At 43.8% G+C, this 16,600-nt stretch overlaps 1 protein-coding gene across 1 annotated transcript in view; it reads right to left on the bottom strand.

Moving 5' to 3' along the window:
- The window catches only part of LOC113113428 (interferon-induced very large GTPase 1-like), a 46,775-nt gene that overhangs the window by 12,055 nt on the left and 18,120 nt on the right, over window positions 1-16,600 (bottom strand). The window contains exons 2-5 of the mRNA XM_026279607.1: window positions 8,413-8,510; window positions 7,355-8,298; window positions 5,954-7,009; window positions 5,099-5,207 (exon numbers count right to left, since the gene is read on the bottom strand). Coding sequence (XP_026135392.1) covers window positions 5,099-5,207; window positions 5,954-7,009; window positions 7,355-8,298; window positions 8,413-8,416 — 2,113 coding nt within the window. The 5' untranslated portion in view covers window positions 8,417-8,510. The remainder of the gene's footprint in view (window positions 1-5,098; window positions 5,208-5,953; window positions 7,010-7,354; window positions 8,299-8,412; window positions 8,511-16,600) is intronic.

Below are 16,600 nucleotides of genomic sequence, written 5' to 3'. Positions count from 1 at the left end.
AAGCCCTGAAGACAAGCTGACTGCATCGCTAAGGTTTTTTGCTACAGAGTGCTTCATCGTGGTCGTGGGAGAGGGCTAAGGACTAAGCAAGACCTCGGTGTGGAGGTGCGTCCACACTGTCACCAACGCCATTCTGCGCCATACCGGGGATTACATCTGTCTGCCGACAACACGTCAGGAGGTCCAGGAGTTGCACCAAGGCTGTCATGCCATTGCTGGCATCCCCAGAGTCTTGGGCCTGGTGGATGGCACACTCATCCCTATCGCCAATCCATCAGTGATTGATCAGGCGTACATAGTGGTCGCTGGCGCCGATACAGGATGGCTGCCTCCGTGACTAGCTCCGCATATGTTTTTGTGTTTTTGTTAGTTTGTCCTGTCTTTAGTTATATTCCTGCCATCAGTTTCACCAGGGAAGAACTGCTGAACATTCGGCAGAACACACCACAGGATATTTTACCGGATTTCAATTATTCAGACGTTTTACTGAACGTTGTTATCGGAGGAGCGGCGGCGCTGATCAAGCGCTTCAGGACGCGCAGACGGGGGAAGCGAGCGGGAGCGCTCGTCAGACTCAGGAAGCGCGGATTTCGAACGCCGTTGCCTAGCATCCATCTGGCAAATCTCCGCTCTCTACCCAACAAAACGGACGAACTCCTTCTGCTTTCTCGGACAAATAAGGATTTCACACACTCTGCTGCTCTGTGTTTCACGGAAACCTGGCTGAATGACACCATACCGGACAGCGCGCTCCATCTGCCGGGCTTTCAGCTGTTTAGAGCGGATCGTGACACAGAATCAACGGGGAAGTCGCGCGGCGGTGGGACATGCTTTTACATCAATGAACGGTGGTGTACAGATGTAACTGTGTTAAAGAAGACGTGCTGCTCAAATCTCGAAACACTCTTCATTAACTAGCCGTTCTATTCGCCGCGGGAGTTTCACTCGTTCATTCTGGTTAGTGTTTACATCCATCCTCAAGCGCATGTGAGCTCAGCTTTACAGAAACTCGCTGATCAGATCACAGAGACAGAACAACAACACCCGGACTCTGTTTTAATCATTCTCGGGGACTTTAATAAAGCCAATCTGTCCCGTGAACTGCCAAAATACAGACAGCATGTTACTTGTCCCACAAGAGACAGTAATATATTGGATCACTGTTACACCACAATAAAGGATGCATTTCATTCTGTTCCACGAGCAGCTTTGGGACGTTCTGATCACCTTCTGGTTCATCTAATACCGTCCTACAGGCAGAAACTAAAATCAGCTAAACCTGTATCAAGGACTGTAAAAAGATGGACTAATGAAGCAGAGCAGGATTTACAATCTTGTTTTGACCTCACTGATTGGAGTGTTTTTGAAGCTGCTGCCACCGATCTGGATGAACTCACAGAGACCGTAACATCATATATCAGTTTCTGTGAGGATATGTGTATTCCTACAAAGACTCAACTAATTTACAATAATGACAAACCGTGATTCACTGCAAAACTCAGACAGCTCCGTCAGGCCAAAGAAGATGCTTACGTGAAGGGGGACAATGTCTTGTATAAACAGGCTAAATACACATTGGAAAAGGAGATCAAAGTGGCAAAGAGGAATTATTCTGAAAAAATAAGGACTCAGTTCACTTCCAACGACTCCGCATCAGTGTGGAAAAGTCTAAAGAACATCACCAATTACAAGACACCACCCCCCAGCACTGTAGAGAATCAACGACTGGCAGACGATCTGAACGAGTTTTACTGCAGGTTTGAAAGAACACCCATCACCTGCCCTGAACGCCTCCCCACAAAACCATTCACACCCTTCACAACTCCTGCAACCAGCCCTGAATGCCTCTCCAAACTACCGTTCACACCATTAACAGCTCCTGCAACCCATCCTGAACACCTCTCCAATCAAGCACTCTCACCATTCACACCTCCTGCATCCCCCCTCTCAGGTGGGGCACCTGCAATTCAGATCAGCGAGGATGCGGTGCGCCAGGTCTTCCGGAAGCAGAAAAGGAAAAAAGCACCAGGCCCAGATTGTGTTACACCAGCCTGTCTGAAATCCTGTGCTGACCAGCTGGCCCCCATCTTCACACAAATCTTCAACAGATCGCTGGAGCTGTGCGAAGTCCCTTCATGCCTCAAACGTTCCACCATCATCCCCATCCCTAAGAAACCCAAAATTACAGGATTAAATGAATACAGGCCTGTGGCTCTAACGTCTGTAGTCATGAAGTCATTTGAAAAACTGGTGCTGGCCCACCTGAAGGACATCACTGGACACTTGCTGGATCCTCTTCAGTTTGCCTACAGAGCAAACAGGTCTGTGGACGATGCAGTAAACATTGGACTGCATTATGTTCTGCAACACCTAGACAGACCGGGGACTTGTGAGGACCCTGTTTGTGGACTTCAGCTCGGCCTTCAACACGATCATCCCAAACCTCCTCCTGCCCAAACTAAATCAGCTCTCCGTGCCCACCTCAGTCTGTCAGTGGATCAACAGCTTCCTGACAGACAGGCAGCAGCTAGTGAGGTTGGGAAAATACACATCCAGCACCCGTACAATCAGCACCGGAGCTCCCCAGGGCTGCGTTCTCTCCCCACTGCTCTTCTCCCTGTACACCAACGATTGCACATCTAAGGACCCCTCTGTCAAGCTCCTGAAGTTTGCAGACGACACCACACTCATCGGCCTCATTCAGGACGGTGACGAGTCTGCTTACAGACAGGAGGTAAAAGAGCTGGCTGTCTGGTGCAGTCTCAACAACCTGGAGCTTAACACGCTCAAAACAGTGGAGATGATCGTGGACTTCAGGAGAGACCCCCCTGCACTCCCCCCACTCACCATCATGAACAGCACTGTGACTGCAGTGGAGTCATTCAGGTTCCTGGGAACCACCATCTCTCAGGACCTGAAGTGGGACATTCACATTGACTCCATTGTGAAAAAGGCCCAGCAGAGTTTGTACTTCCTTCGCCAGCTGAGGAAGTTTAACCTGCCACAGGAGCTGCTGAAACAGTTCTACTCCACCATCATTGAATCCATCCTCTGCACTTCAGTAACTGTCTGGTTCAGCTCAGCTTCTAAATCTGACCTCAGAAGACTACAGAGAGTAGTCCGGACTGCTGAGCGAATCATCGGTTCAACTCTCCCTTCTATTCAAGAACTGTACTTATCCAGAGTGAGAAAAAGGGCTGTCAAAATCACTCTGGACCCCTCACATCCAGCACACTCCCTCTTTGAACTGTTGCCATCTGGTCGACGCTACAGAGCACTGAGCACTAGAACGACCAGACACAGGACCAGTTTCTTCCCTCAGGCAATCCATCTTATGAACAGCTTATAATAACGGCGAACACACTACACTTTATATTTATATACACACACACTTTATTTATCTAACACACATACTTAGTATACACTTACATTTTGCACACAATATATATGTACATACATAACTTCATTTTGTAATATACCTGCCTACAATTGTCATTTGTATATTGTCATTCACTATCTACTTATTTGTATTTTTTATTCTTTTATTGTGTTTTATGTTCTGTCGCTGTCATTCTGTTGTACTGCGGAGCTTCTGTCACGAAAACAAATTCCTTGTATGTGTAAACATACCTGGCAATAAAGCTCATTCTGATTCTGATTCTGATTCTGATATTGCGAAAGGGATACCCAGCCATAAACGTGCAGGTTATAGTGGTCCATAGGGATGTGATCTCCAACCTGGTGGCAAGGTCCAGCAAAACTGCAAGTTCCTCTGACGAGAGGCTTGGTGCCCTTTTTTTTTACATTGCTTCCCCACCATATTCTGTATCTTACTCTCTCTCCCTGTTCATTGTAGATAGATAGCTTTTTATTGAAACATTAACCAATGGCAAACAATACCGCATTAAACAGAATTAACTGCAGCTGCTTGCCTATCAATGGTGGAGGGTGGATGATTAGCGAGGGATACCAGGTTCTTCTAACCATCACAACATATCATGTGAACATATTACTGACAATTTGATAATTTTATTTATAGTCTATATTTTACTGATAACTGAAACTATGTTAAAATAAGTGTTACTGGAATAATTTGAGGAATGTTTGATTTGCATAGAACGTGTTGTCTTTCTTAATGCTGTAATGCACCATCGTGTGAAGTGGAAAATCGATTCCTGAACAGTCGATGCCAACTAATTCAGCACCTTCACTTGGGACAGCGCCTTTGTAACTTCGAACGTAAGAGGCAGTGTGTTAAGAAGCTTCTTAAGGGACACTTCGGGGAACACAAACAATTTTGGTAAGATATATCGTTTGAGTCTTCTTAGCAATCTAAAAGTGAGTGTTATCGGGGAACCGGGCCCTGGTTTGTAAATAGCGTAATAACTTAGAAATGATAAACTGATCATTAAAAAAGTATGAAAATACAATTAAACATTATAGATATGCTCAAGAACAAATTTTTTTTAGCTGTATTTATAAACTGCTTAATAATGTTTATTAAAGTAGTGCTATTATGCTTTTTCACTTTTTCAACTTTAGTTAGTCTGTAATGTTGCTGTTTCATCAGAACAAAGTTCTGCAAAGGTACAAAATTCAAAGTGCAATTCGAAAGGAGATATTCTATTTACCAAAAATCACTTTTCAAAAACTTCAACGATGACTTGTTGGTCTACAACGTTTGTTGATGTAAGTAAATCAAAATGTTCATGTTAATTCACAGTGCATTAACTAATGTTTACAAATAAAATGATTTTAATCATGTTTTAGTTTTGAACATTAATAATTACAATATAATTATTGTACATGTTAATTAATAAAGTTTATGTTAATAACTGTAACCTTATTGTAAAGAGTTACTAAAGTTTTACATATTGTTCTGTTTATGTCTTTCACAGTCTTGATGGTTTGGATTAACCCTATGATTGCCATATCCCTTAAAACCACACTGCTAGACGGTCACTATAAATGTTTGTGCCCACTTGGCAAAGTTTTCCTGATGCCACAGTGGTGGCATTTGCACTGATGGTTTGGGCCCGCCATCGCTGTTGGCAGATTTATTATTATTATTATTTTAATTTAATTAATTTTATTTTACCTGGCATTAGAAGAGACTGCTCTCTTTCTGTCTTCTTGGTCCGTGACCTGTCTGTCTGTGGAAATTTGTCTCTCTTTGAAGATTCAAGGACTTTGGTATGAGTTAGAAGCTACATGTGAAAAAATAAAATAAAATAAAAAAAAATCAGGGAAATAGCAAAAAAAAAAAAAAAAAAAAAGTAAAAAAACAGGGATCATATCATATCACAATGTGCATTGATATTATAATATGCACAAAATAGCAGTATTTTAGCTGCTTTTTGATTATTATGTTAACAAATTCCTGAACACATAAACACACATACAGACATTGGGCAGAAACCAGAGCATTATGCAGAGAGAATGTTTTGTAAGAGCATGCTTGGATTTTCTTGCCCATGATGAGCAAAAGTATTTCAGAACCACAAAGGATACTTGTTGGCATTCTATGGGTGGAGATGATGCATTTGTTCACAGTCCGCTTAAATTCATGATGAATTATAATTTAAAAAATGGCATTCAGGATCATACATTGGTATGTCTCTATAAATGAGGCCCCTAAATTTCTAGGCACATTGCTATTTTCTCTATTTGCTGCTTAATGTCATGTTAAGTCTATCAGCTTTTTTTGTGAAAAATTTACAGTGTGCACTACTTTACTTTTTAATGTTAACAAATCACTGTAATGAAGTGATAAATAAAGCGCATTATAATTTTATATTATATACTAAACTAATAAAGTGATAATTATTTTGGTAGTTTGTTTTAGTTAAATCTGATCAGTTTGAAAGGATATATCATGCTAAATCAGAACAGTCTGAAGCTCTGACCTGTGTTGAGTGCATGCAAGTTATCAAGCCAGTATAATAAAACTTACCATCTCTACTGCTTCTGTCTGTAATTTTCTGTGCCTATGCGATCCAAACATTGCAGATTTTGCAGCTCCTGCCACAAATCCTAATCCTGCCAGTAATCCTTGGCTTGATCCAGTTGCTCCCGATAATGCTGCTGAAACTCCAAATGATGCTACTCCTGCTGCTTCTGATGACCTCAGTTCTGCTCCTCCTGCTGCTGCTGAAACTCCCAGTGATGCTCCTCGTGCCACTGCTGAAACTCCCAGTGATGCTCCTCCCGCTGCTGCTGAAACTCCCAGTGATGCTCCTTGTGCCGCTGCTGAAACTCCCAGTGATGCTCCTCCCACCGCTGCTGAAACTCCCAGTGATGCTCCTCCTGCTGCTGCTGAAACTCCCAGTGATGCTCCTCCTGATACTGCCAGTGATGGTCCTTGTGATGCTTCTAAAACAGCATGTGTTCCTCCTCTTGTTGCTGCCGATACTGCCAATGATGCTCGCCCTAAAGCAGCTGATTCTGCTTGTGACGCTCCTCCTGATACTGCTGATTTTGCTTGTGATTCTGCTAATTCTGGCTGTGATGCTCCTTGTGATGCTGCTGATTCTGCTTTTGATGCTGCTGATTTTGGCGGTGATGCTCCTCTTGATGCTGCTGATTCTGCCTGTGATACTAATAATTCTGCTTGTAGTGCTACTGCTTCTGATTGTGATATTCCTTCTGATACTGCCAATTCTGCTTGTGATGCTGCTGATTCTGCCTGTGATACTCCTCTTGATTTTACTGATTCTGCCTGTGATGCTGCTGATTCTGCCTGTGATACCCCTTCTGATGTTACTGATTCTGCCTGTGATGCTGCTGATTCCACCTGTGATACTCCTCCTGATGTTACTGATTCTGCCTGGGATGCTGCTGATTCCGCCTGTGATAGCCCTCCTGATGTTACTGATTCTGGCTGTGATGCTGCTGATTCCGCCTGTGATACCCCTCCTGATGTTACTGATTCTGCCTGTGATGCTGCTGATTCTGCCTGTGATACCCCTCCTGATGTTACTGATTCTGCATGTGATGCTGCTGATTCCGCCTGTGATACTGCTGATTCTGCCTGTGAAACCCCTCCTGATGTTACTGATTCTGCCTGGGATGCTGCTGATTCCGTCTGTGATACCCCTCTTGATGTTACTGATTCTGCCTGTGATGCTGCTGATTCCTCCTGTGATACCTCTCCTGATGTTACTGATTCTGCCTGTGATGCTGCTGATTCCGCCTGTGATACCCCTCCTGATGTTACTGATTCCGCCTGTGATGCTGCTGATTCCGCCTGTGATACCCCTCCTGATGTTACTGATTCCGCCTGTGTTGCTGCTGATTCCGCCTGTGATACCTCTCCTGATGTTACTGATTCTGCCTGTGATGCTGCTGATTCCGCCTGTGATACCCCTCTTGATGTTACTGATTCTGCCTGTGATGCTGCTGATTCCGCCTGTGATACTCCTCCTGATGTTACTGATTCTGCCTGTGATGCTGCTGATTCCACCTGTGATACCTCTCCTGATGTTACTGATTCTGCCTGTGATGCTGCTGATTCCACCTGTGGTGCCCCTCCTGATGTTAATGATTCTGCCTTTGATGCTGCTGATTCCGCCTGTGATACCTCTCCTGATGTTACTGATTCTGCCTGTGAAGCTATTGATTCCGCCTGTGATACCCCTTCTGATGTTACTAATTCTGCTTGTGAAGCTGCTGATTCCACCTGTGATACTCCTCCTGATGTTACTGATTCTGCCCGTGAAGCTGCTGATTCTACCTGTGATACTACTGGTCCTGTTTGTGATGCTGTTGCTGCTATTGGTGCAGATCCTGATCCTAAAATTAGTGTTGCAGTGGGTAACGTCTTTAAACACCATTTTACTGCTGCTTTTACTCTTTTTATGAAGGCTAAAACCCACTGTAACTTATCTATTACAACCTGTATTTTATTTACCACCCATTGTAATTGTGTTCTTGCTATTGGTACTATTGCAGCTCCAGCCATTGCTCCAGTTACTGCTGATGCTGTTAGTGACTGTGCTCCTACCATTGATCTCAATATTGCTGCTGCTATTCCTGCTAGGCCTCCTGCTGCTGCTGTTACTAATACTTCTCCTGTTTTTGTTTCTACTTCCCATAATGATTGTAAAATGCTTACTCCAGCTGCAGATCCTGCTGCTGCTCCTATTACTGTGTCAGCTATTGTTATTCCTGACATTGTTACTATTACTGCTAATGCTACTGTGACTGCTATTGTTAATGTTAGTGTTTTTGGTTTCCAAGTTGCTTGCAGTGTGTATTGTAGAGTTGCCCTTTGATCTCCTGCTGCTTCTTCTCCTGGCCCTGAAAAAAAAGGAATAATAATTTTAATCAACATATGTCATCATCACAGAAATATAAACATCTTACGATTTGCTCAGCATATGCATAGGATAATGAAATTACTTGAAGTCTTACCCATGTTGTCAGATTTTAAATCACCAGGATATGAGGATTCAGATCTTCTAATCACTCTTGTCAAGTTCACATAGGGCCTGCTTGTGGTTTGTGTAACTCTAGGCAAGATCATGACATAATATTAAAATGTAACAACTACAATCATGATAACTGCACTGAAAAATAGATGACTAAAACAAGCACACTAGGTTGTTGACCAATAACATGTCCATGTGCATTTTTTACCATGAAGTTAAAATATGGGAATTTGTAGGGAACAGTGTACTATATATTTAAGGCAAAACATCACCGTTTATTATTAAGTGTTTCAGGATTTTAATATTAAAGTCATGTGAAAAATCATCGAGAATACAAATAAATCATGTTGTGATTAATATGAGGTAATACAAAATGCAGGTATAGAATTGAAGTTTATATTTAAAATATGACCTTTGAGTGCTTGATATTCCATGTAATCAACTACATATAAACACTTAGGGCTGCTAAATAAATTTATGTAAAAATTTATGTTTTCAACATTTATAGTCCCTTTTTTCTCCAATACATAGGATGACACTGTTACTGTCTGGTCACAGCCAATCAAGTCAATTCAAGGGATGAAAGCATAATTCCTTCTCCTGCATCTCGCACCCCCCTCCTTCTCATTTGAGAATAACCGTATAAAAAGCACAAAACAAAGCAGGTGTTTCATATTAATCCAAATTATTACAGTTGATGCAAATATACATATTTACACAATGCTAATAACTGATATGAAGATGATGGATGATGCAAAGGTGGAAAGGGATCACCTTCTTTTATAAGTCACACCAAATTTCATTTTTAAAGGGTTCATATGGTGCGATTAAAATTTGTCCTTTCTCTTTGGAGTGTTACTAGCTCTTGGTGCATAAAGAAGATCTATAAAGTTGCAAAGACTAAAATCTCCAATCCAAAGAGATATTCTTTATAAAAGTTAAGAGTCCATCACGCCTATGTAAAACGGCTCATTCATACACCCCCACATGTTTAAGTCACGATGTGGGAAGATTTACATAACACCGCTCAAATGTTCATGCAAAGAAAGAAGGTGTAACATTTATTTTTGCTGTTGCCGCCTCCGCCATGTTGTGAAGACGCCGAGTGTTTCATTGTGAAAGCAAAACTACTTTACTTTTTTGACCCAAAATACTTTGCCTGCAAGGACAGTCAGGTACTTCTGACTGACAGCCTGGAAGTAAGTTTTCTCTATTTAAATAATTTGCCAATGCTGCAAATGCGAGTTTTGAGCAGTACAGTAGGCTTGTGGTTTCTCAGATTACAAATGCAGACATGGTTTTATGTTTATGCAGCGGGATATTCAATGCAACGTGTAAAAAAAGACAGAAATCATTGTAATCAGTAATTATGTCCCCACTGGATGCAACATATGCCTCATTTGTAATGGGTTTTATTGTTTTTTCTCATTTATTGATGTCCATATCGCAAAGAAATCATCATATTTAACTGGATCTTCTTAGTAAACCAGTCAAACCAGTCCACCAAATTAAGGAAAGTTTATTTTTATAGCACATTTTGTACACAATGGTAATTCAAAGTGCTTTACATAAAAGAAAGTAAAATGATAATGAAGAAGAATAATAACAAGAATAAACAAGCAATTTTAAAACTTTTAAAATTATAAAAAAATTTACTTATTTAAAATTAATTTAAAACAGTTAGAAAATGATTTTACATTTTAAAAAAAAGCAGTGAAGATATAGTACAATCGGTTCGGACATTGCACAGTGCTCATTCAATAAATGCACAGCTAAACAGATGAATTTTAAGTCTAGATTTAAATGTGACTAGTGTTTTAGCTAACAACTAAAAATTTTACTGAATTGTTTGAAATTGTCACGTACCGTGATGCAAGGAACGACGAGAGAGAACCAAGTGCAGGTATGTAAGTTTAATAGGGGTAATCCAATCGGGGTAAACAGTCCAGGCAGGGGTCGAAACCAAAACATCAATCCACATAAACAAGACACGAACACAAGGCAAGACAAAGGCAAAGGCAAGACAAGGGCAAGAGTTGACGGACCTGTAAGACGCATAGACATTAGACAAGGACTCCGTCACACAGACTAAGACAGACTGGGTATAAATAGACAGAAGGATAATGAGGGAACAAGAGAATGGTGGGGGATAATCAATTACACAACAAGGAGGAAGGTGACCAAATAAGGGAGAAGGAAGTGATCTGGTGACAGACACCGTGAGCAAGGAGGACATCTAGTGGAACCCCAGGGAACAACAACCCAGACACTGTGACAGTACCCCCCCTCTACGGAGCGGCTCCCAGACGCTCCATGACAAGACACAACACAGAGACCAGGAGGGAGGCGGACAGGGGGAGGCTCAGGGGGAGGGATGGAGGGCCAAACAAACTAAGGGGAACAGACAGGAACATCACAGAACTCAAAAACACAAAACAGAAGTCCATAAAGGGCATGTTGAGGCGCCCCCCAGGGCGGAGCAGAGGACCACCACAGCCATGTGGACAAGGTCAGAGCCCTCCAGGGCGGAGCGGAAGACCACCACAGCCTAGTGGTCAAAGTCAGAGCCCTCCAGGGCGGAGTGGAAGATCACCACGGCCTTGTGGTCAAATCAGAGCCCTCCAGGGCGGAGCGGAAGACCACCACAGCTTTGTGGTCAAAGTCAGAGCCCTCCAGGGCGGAGCAGAAGACCACCACAGTCTTGTGGTCAAGGCCAGAGCCCTCCAGGGCGGAGCGGAAGACCACCACGGCCTTGTGGTCAAAGCCAGAGCCCTCCAGGGCGGAGCGGATGACCACCACGTCCTCGTGGTCGTCAGAGTCTCCCAGGGTGGAGCAGATGACCAACACGCCCCTGTGGTTGAGACAGGAGTCCCCCAGAACGGAGCAGCAGACCACCCAGTGACTTGACTTGGCTCTAGAGGGTCATCGGTGACTGGTCCTGGCTCTGGAAGGTTCACGGTGACTGGTCCTGGCTCTGGAAGGTCCACAAACACCTGACTCGACTCTGGAGGGTCCACTGGCACCCGACTCGACTCTGGAGGGTCCACTGGCACCCGACTCGACTCTGGAGGGTCCACTGGCACCCGACTTGACTCTGGAGGGTCCGCTGGAACCCGACTTGACTCCGGAGGGTCCGCCGGAACCTTACTCGACTCCTGAGAGTCTACGGGAACATGACTCGACTACGGAGAGTCCACCGGTACCTGACTCGACTCCGGAGAGTCCACCGGTACCTGACCCGACTCCAGAGAGTCCACCGGTACCTGACCCGACTCCAGAGAGTCTACGGGAACATGACTCGACTCCGGAGAGTCCACCCGTACCTGACTCGACTCCGGAGAGTCCACCGGTACCTGACCCGACTCCGGAGAGTCCACCGGTACCTGACCCGACTCCGGAGAGTCCACCGGTACCTGACTCGACTCCGGAGAGTCCACCGGTACCTGACCCGAATCCGGAGAGTCCACCGGAACCTGACCCGACTCCGGAGAGTCCACCGGAACCTGACCCGACTCCGGAGAGTCCACCGGAACCTGACCCGACTCTGGACTGTCTGTGAAGACCTGAGACACCTTGGGTTCGGGCACTGTCTCTGGAACGGTCTCGGGCACCGCCTCGGTCAAGGCATCGGGAACGGCCTCGGACACTGCATCGGGAATGGCCTCGGACACCGCCTCGGTAACGGCCTCCGGAACCGCCTCGGGCACCACCTCGGCATCGGGCACCGCCTCGGCCTCCGGAACAGCCTCGGTCACCGCCTCGGCGTCGGGCACCACCTCGGCCTCCGGAACAGCATTGGGCACGGCCTCGGCCTTCGGTACAGCATCGGGCACCGCCTCGGTCTCCGGTACAGCATCGGGCACCACCTCGGTCTCCGGAACAGCATCGGGCACTGCCTCGGGCACCACCTCGGGCACCGCCTCGGGCATCGCCTCGGGGACGGCAGCGATCCGCTCAGGAATGTCCTCCTGGACGACAGCGTCCCGCTCGGGAACGTCCTCCTGGACGGCAGCGGCCCGCTCGGGAACGTCTTCCTGGACGGCAGCGGCCCACTCGGGAACGTTCTCCAGGTCTTGAGGAACGGTAGACGCCCGTCTCCTCATCCTCCGTCCTCTATGACGGCGAGTTGGTGGCACCTGGACTGGCAACTCAGGCGTTGAGTCGGCCATCTTGTGCTGTGGCACTGGGCTGGCGACCATCTTGTGCTGTGGCTCTAAGTTGGCGGCCATCTTGTGCTGTGGTGCTAGGCTGGCGGCCATCTTGTGTTGTGGCGCTAGGCTGGCGGCCATCTTGGGCTGTGGCGCTGGGCTGGCGGCCATCTTGTGCTGTGGCGCTAGGCTGGTGGCCATCTTGTGCTGTGGTGCTAGGCTGGCGGCCATCTTGTGTTGTGGCGCTAGGCTGGCGGCCATCTTGGGCTGTGGCGCTGTGCTTGCGACCATCTTGGGCTGTGGCGCTGGGCTTGCGGCCATCTTGGGCTGTGGCGCTGGGCTGATAGCCATCCTGGGCAGTGGTGCTGGGAGGACGACCACCCCGCCGGAAGAGACAGGAGTGGCTGGGGCATCCCACCGACACCGATACTGCAGGTAGCGCACAAATTCCCAGAATTCCAGTGTCTCTAATTGCGCCATCTCATCCAGAGACACTGGATCATCCAGCCCATCATTAAAATAGTCCTTAAGGGCCGCATCGTTATAGCCCATGCCCTCGGCCAGGGACCAGAACACCTGAGCCAGGGCACCCACTTCATTGCCCTCTTGGCGGAGGGCGGTCAACTTCAGATACTTGACTCGCCTCTCCGCCATCTTGGCTGGGGAACGGAAAAACGACATACCACTGGTTCTCGTGTTGACGGAGTCCTTCTGTCACGTACCGTGATGCAAGGAACGACGAGAGAGAACCAAGTGCAGGTATGTAAGTTTAATAGGGGTAATCCAATCGGGGTAAACAGTCCAGGCAGGGGTCGAAACCAAAACATCAATCCACATAAACAAGACACGAACACAAGGCAAGACAAAGGCAAGACAAAGGCAAAGGCAAGACAAGGGCAAGAGTTGACGGACCTGTAAGACGCAAAGACATTAGACAAGGACTCCGTCACACAGACTAAGACAGACTGGGTATAAATAGACAGAAGGATAATGAGGGAACAAGAGAATGGTGGGGGACAATCAATTACACAACAAGGAGGAAAGTTACCGAATAAGGGAGAAGGAAGTGATCTGGTGACAGACACCGTGAGCAAGGAGGACATCTAGTGGAACCCCAGGGAACAACAACCCAGACACTGTGACAGAAATGGTTCGAGTCTCCAGTACACACACTTATCCACAAAATACTTAAGTTATTCGGTTTGTAAACATACCTTACACTCCCTCTCGAAATACGAAATAAACTAATATCCCAAGTTTTATATATGTATATAATAATAATAATAATAATAATAAATAAGTATGCTAATCCTAAAACAGTATAAAAGTTATAACTTTATTTTTATTATAAAATTACACCTACCTGTTACGTACATGGACTTTCAGTTCCCTTATTTGGTCATCTTCCTTTTTTTTTTTGGTTAATCCCCACCTGTCTCCATTCACCTGATTTCTCCCTCATGTTTAAATACCCTGTCTTTTGAGTTTCTCCTTGTCCGTGATTATTGTTGTATCCTGAGATAAGTTACATTTGTATATTGTATTATGTTGGATGTGCCCTTATTCCCCAGCGATTATTAAAAGTACCCTTTTGTATATCGTCTTCCTCGAGCACTTTCATTCACAATGTCCTCAGTCTGAAAAGATGAATCTCAAAATCATAAAGTCACTGCTGGAAAGGGTTCAAATATGCAAAGATGCTGGAAAACTGAAGAACCTGCAGGACCTTAAAGATTTTTCTGAAGAACGCTGCTCAGTTTAACTGTTCAGAACAAACAAGGGACTCATGCACAACCATCACAAAACAGAAAGACAGTTGAGGATCATCAGGTGACCACACACAGTACTAAGAACCAAGGGTTCCCAAACTTTTGAGGGTGTTATTTTAATAATTTCAGCATTTTTTTCTTGTGGACTAAATGTTAATATCTTTTATGTACAATATCTTACTCAGGACAGTAAGAAATAAAATATAACATGCATTTAGTATGATCTCTCTTATTTTTCACAGATTCTGCAAAGGGTGCCCAAACTTTCGAGCCCCACTGTATATAACAATATGCAGTTTGTATGTACAGGAATATTATGTGCAAATTTGAAGTGCAGACTTAGTATGTGTGTTAGATAAATAAGTGTATGTGTGTGTACTTTTTTTTTTAAACTTTCTGAATTAGTTCATGGGTTAACCTATGACCCCTTCCCACGCATCGATCATGTGGTTTTGACAGAAGCTTTTACCCTATTGACCTAGTTAGTTCTAAATTATATTTTTTGACGGGTAGTTTTTACGGTATAGGAAAGACTCCCCACGCATTGATCATGTGGTTTTGACAGAAACTATTTGCCGGTTGTTTGAACTTTGTGCCAGTTATACAGTTATGTGTGTGTTTCACGAGTTCACCCTTACATCTAATCTGAAGGCAAATAGTAGGCATATTTTGGCGTGCTCTCCTGGGGGAGGGGTCCGGGCCCGGAGCATAGCACGAACCCAAATAACTCCCCCTATCCCTAATTTGGGATAAATAGATTAGAAGTGAGGAGTTGGGGTGGAGGAGGGATACTGAAAAACTGTCGTGGGACAGGAGGTAGGAAGACTGTATATATATATACACGCTTGTGTGCTATTTAAGATGATTAGCTAAACGAGATGCACCTGTGCCAAATTGGATGATTATCTGATTGTGCTTCTCCCGAACTTTTGATAAAACCACATGTGTGTGTGTGTGTGTCTCCAATTCCCATTACATTCATGAGCAGTGTATAAATGGGATCGGTGTGTTCTACGTTTATATATAAAACATTCTATAATTTATATAATATACATAATCTAAAACAATTAAAGGTTGAAAAACATTTCAGTTATTTCACAATTATATATAAAACATCCTATAATTTATATAATATAATAATTATCATGCTAAAGTTGAAAAAAAAAAAAAAAAAAAACATTTTAGTTATCTCATATATGTGACATTTAGTTATTTCACACACACACACACACACACACACATATATAACATTCTATAATTTATATAATCTAAAACAATTAAAGGTTGAAAAAAAATATATATATTTTTTTTTTAGTTATTTTATATATGTGACATTCAGTTATTTCACATTCATTTATAAAACATCCTATCCTTTATATAATCTAAAACCAATTTAACTAAGGTTGAAAAACATTCTGTTCTTTTAAAAAAAGGTTATAAATTAAACTGTATAAAAAAATATACTGAAACCGACTGTTTCAGATAAAACAAGATAAAAAAAATTTTAGGGAGCAGAAAGGAGTTGTTTTAGAGGGTCCAAGGAGCTGTTTTCACATCAGCTTTGATCTTGACCCTCTGTGTCCCCACTGTCTGCGTCTGCACGCTACACTTCACTCTCGTCCGAGTTTACTAACTAATCATAATATCTTTAAAGCCATTTTTTAATTAAAACCAAACGTATCTCATGCGGGAGTACCATGTTTTTGACAGTTTTCTGACTGTTCACCTATGAATTACGGTTGGTGCGCGGCTAGCATCTCTTATACCCCTCTCTCTCCCTCTCAGCCATTCATTCGTCTCCAAGTCTTATTTTCTTCTTTTAATGGATATAAACACATTATACATTCACAAACAATATAAAACAAAACATTTACATTAGTTTTAGTCATCACTAAAAATATACATTTTACCAGGATCGGGGAAAAAATATATAATTGAACAGAACGAAGAATATGGTCTAATTTTTTACAGTCTATGTTACGGTGTCTTTAAACCATATTACATTTCATTCCTGTAATTTTCTTCACGTTAAATCGATGTTTTGCCATCGCTTTATCCGTTTGTCATCTATGAACACGACATCACGGGGGTGTAAGCACTCCCGGTTAGGAATGCACAGTTCTACCGGTCTTAGTGAAACGGCTTCCTCCTGTGGAATTCATACGCACGGCATATTAATGATTATTGTATCAGCCCTAAACCTACCAACGCAGTAAACGGTAGTATAACTGATCTTTTTCAAAAAGCTGTTTAA

Source organism: Carassius auratus, chromosome 14 (genome assembly GCF_003368295.1).
Source record: "Carassius auratus strain Wakin chromosome 14, ASM336829v1, whole genome shotgun sequence".
Taxonomy (NCBI): Eukaryota; Metazoa; Chordata; class Actinopteri; order Cypriniformes; family Cyprinidae; genus Carassius; species Carassius auratus.
The sequence above is the reverse complement of the archived record's forward strand: the minus strand, read 5'-3'. Positions and strand labels throughout refer to the sequence as shown.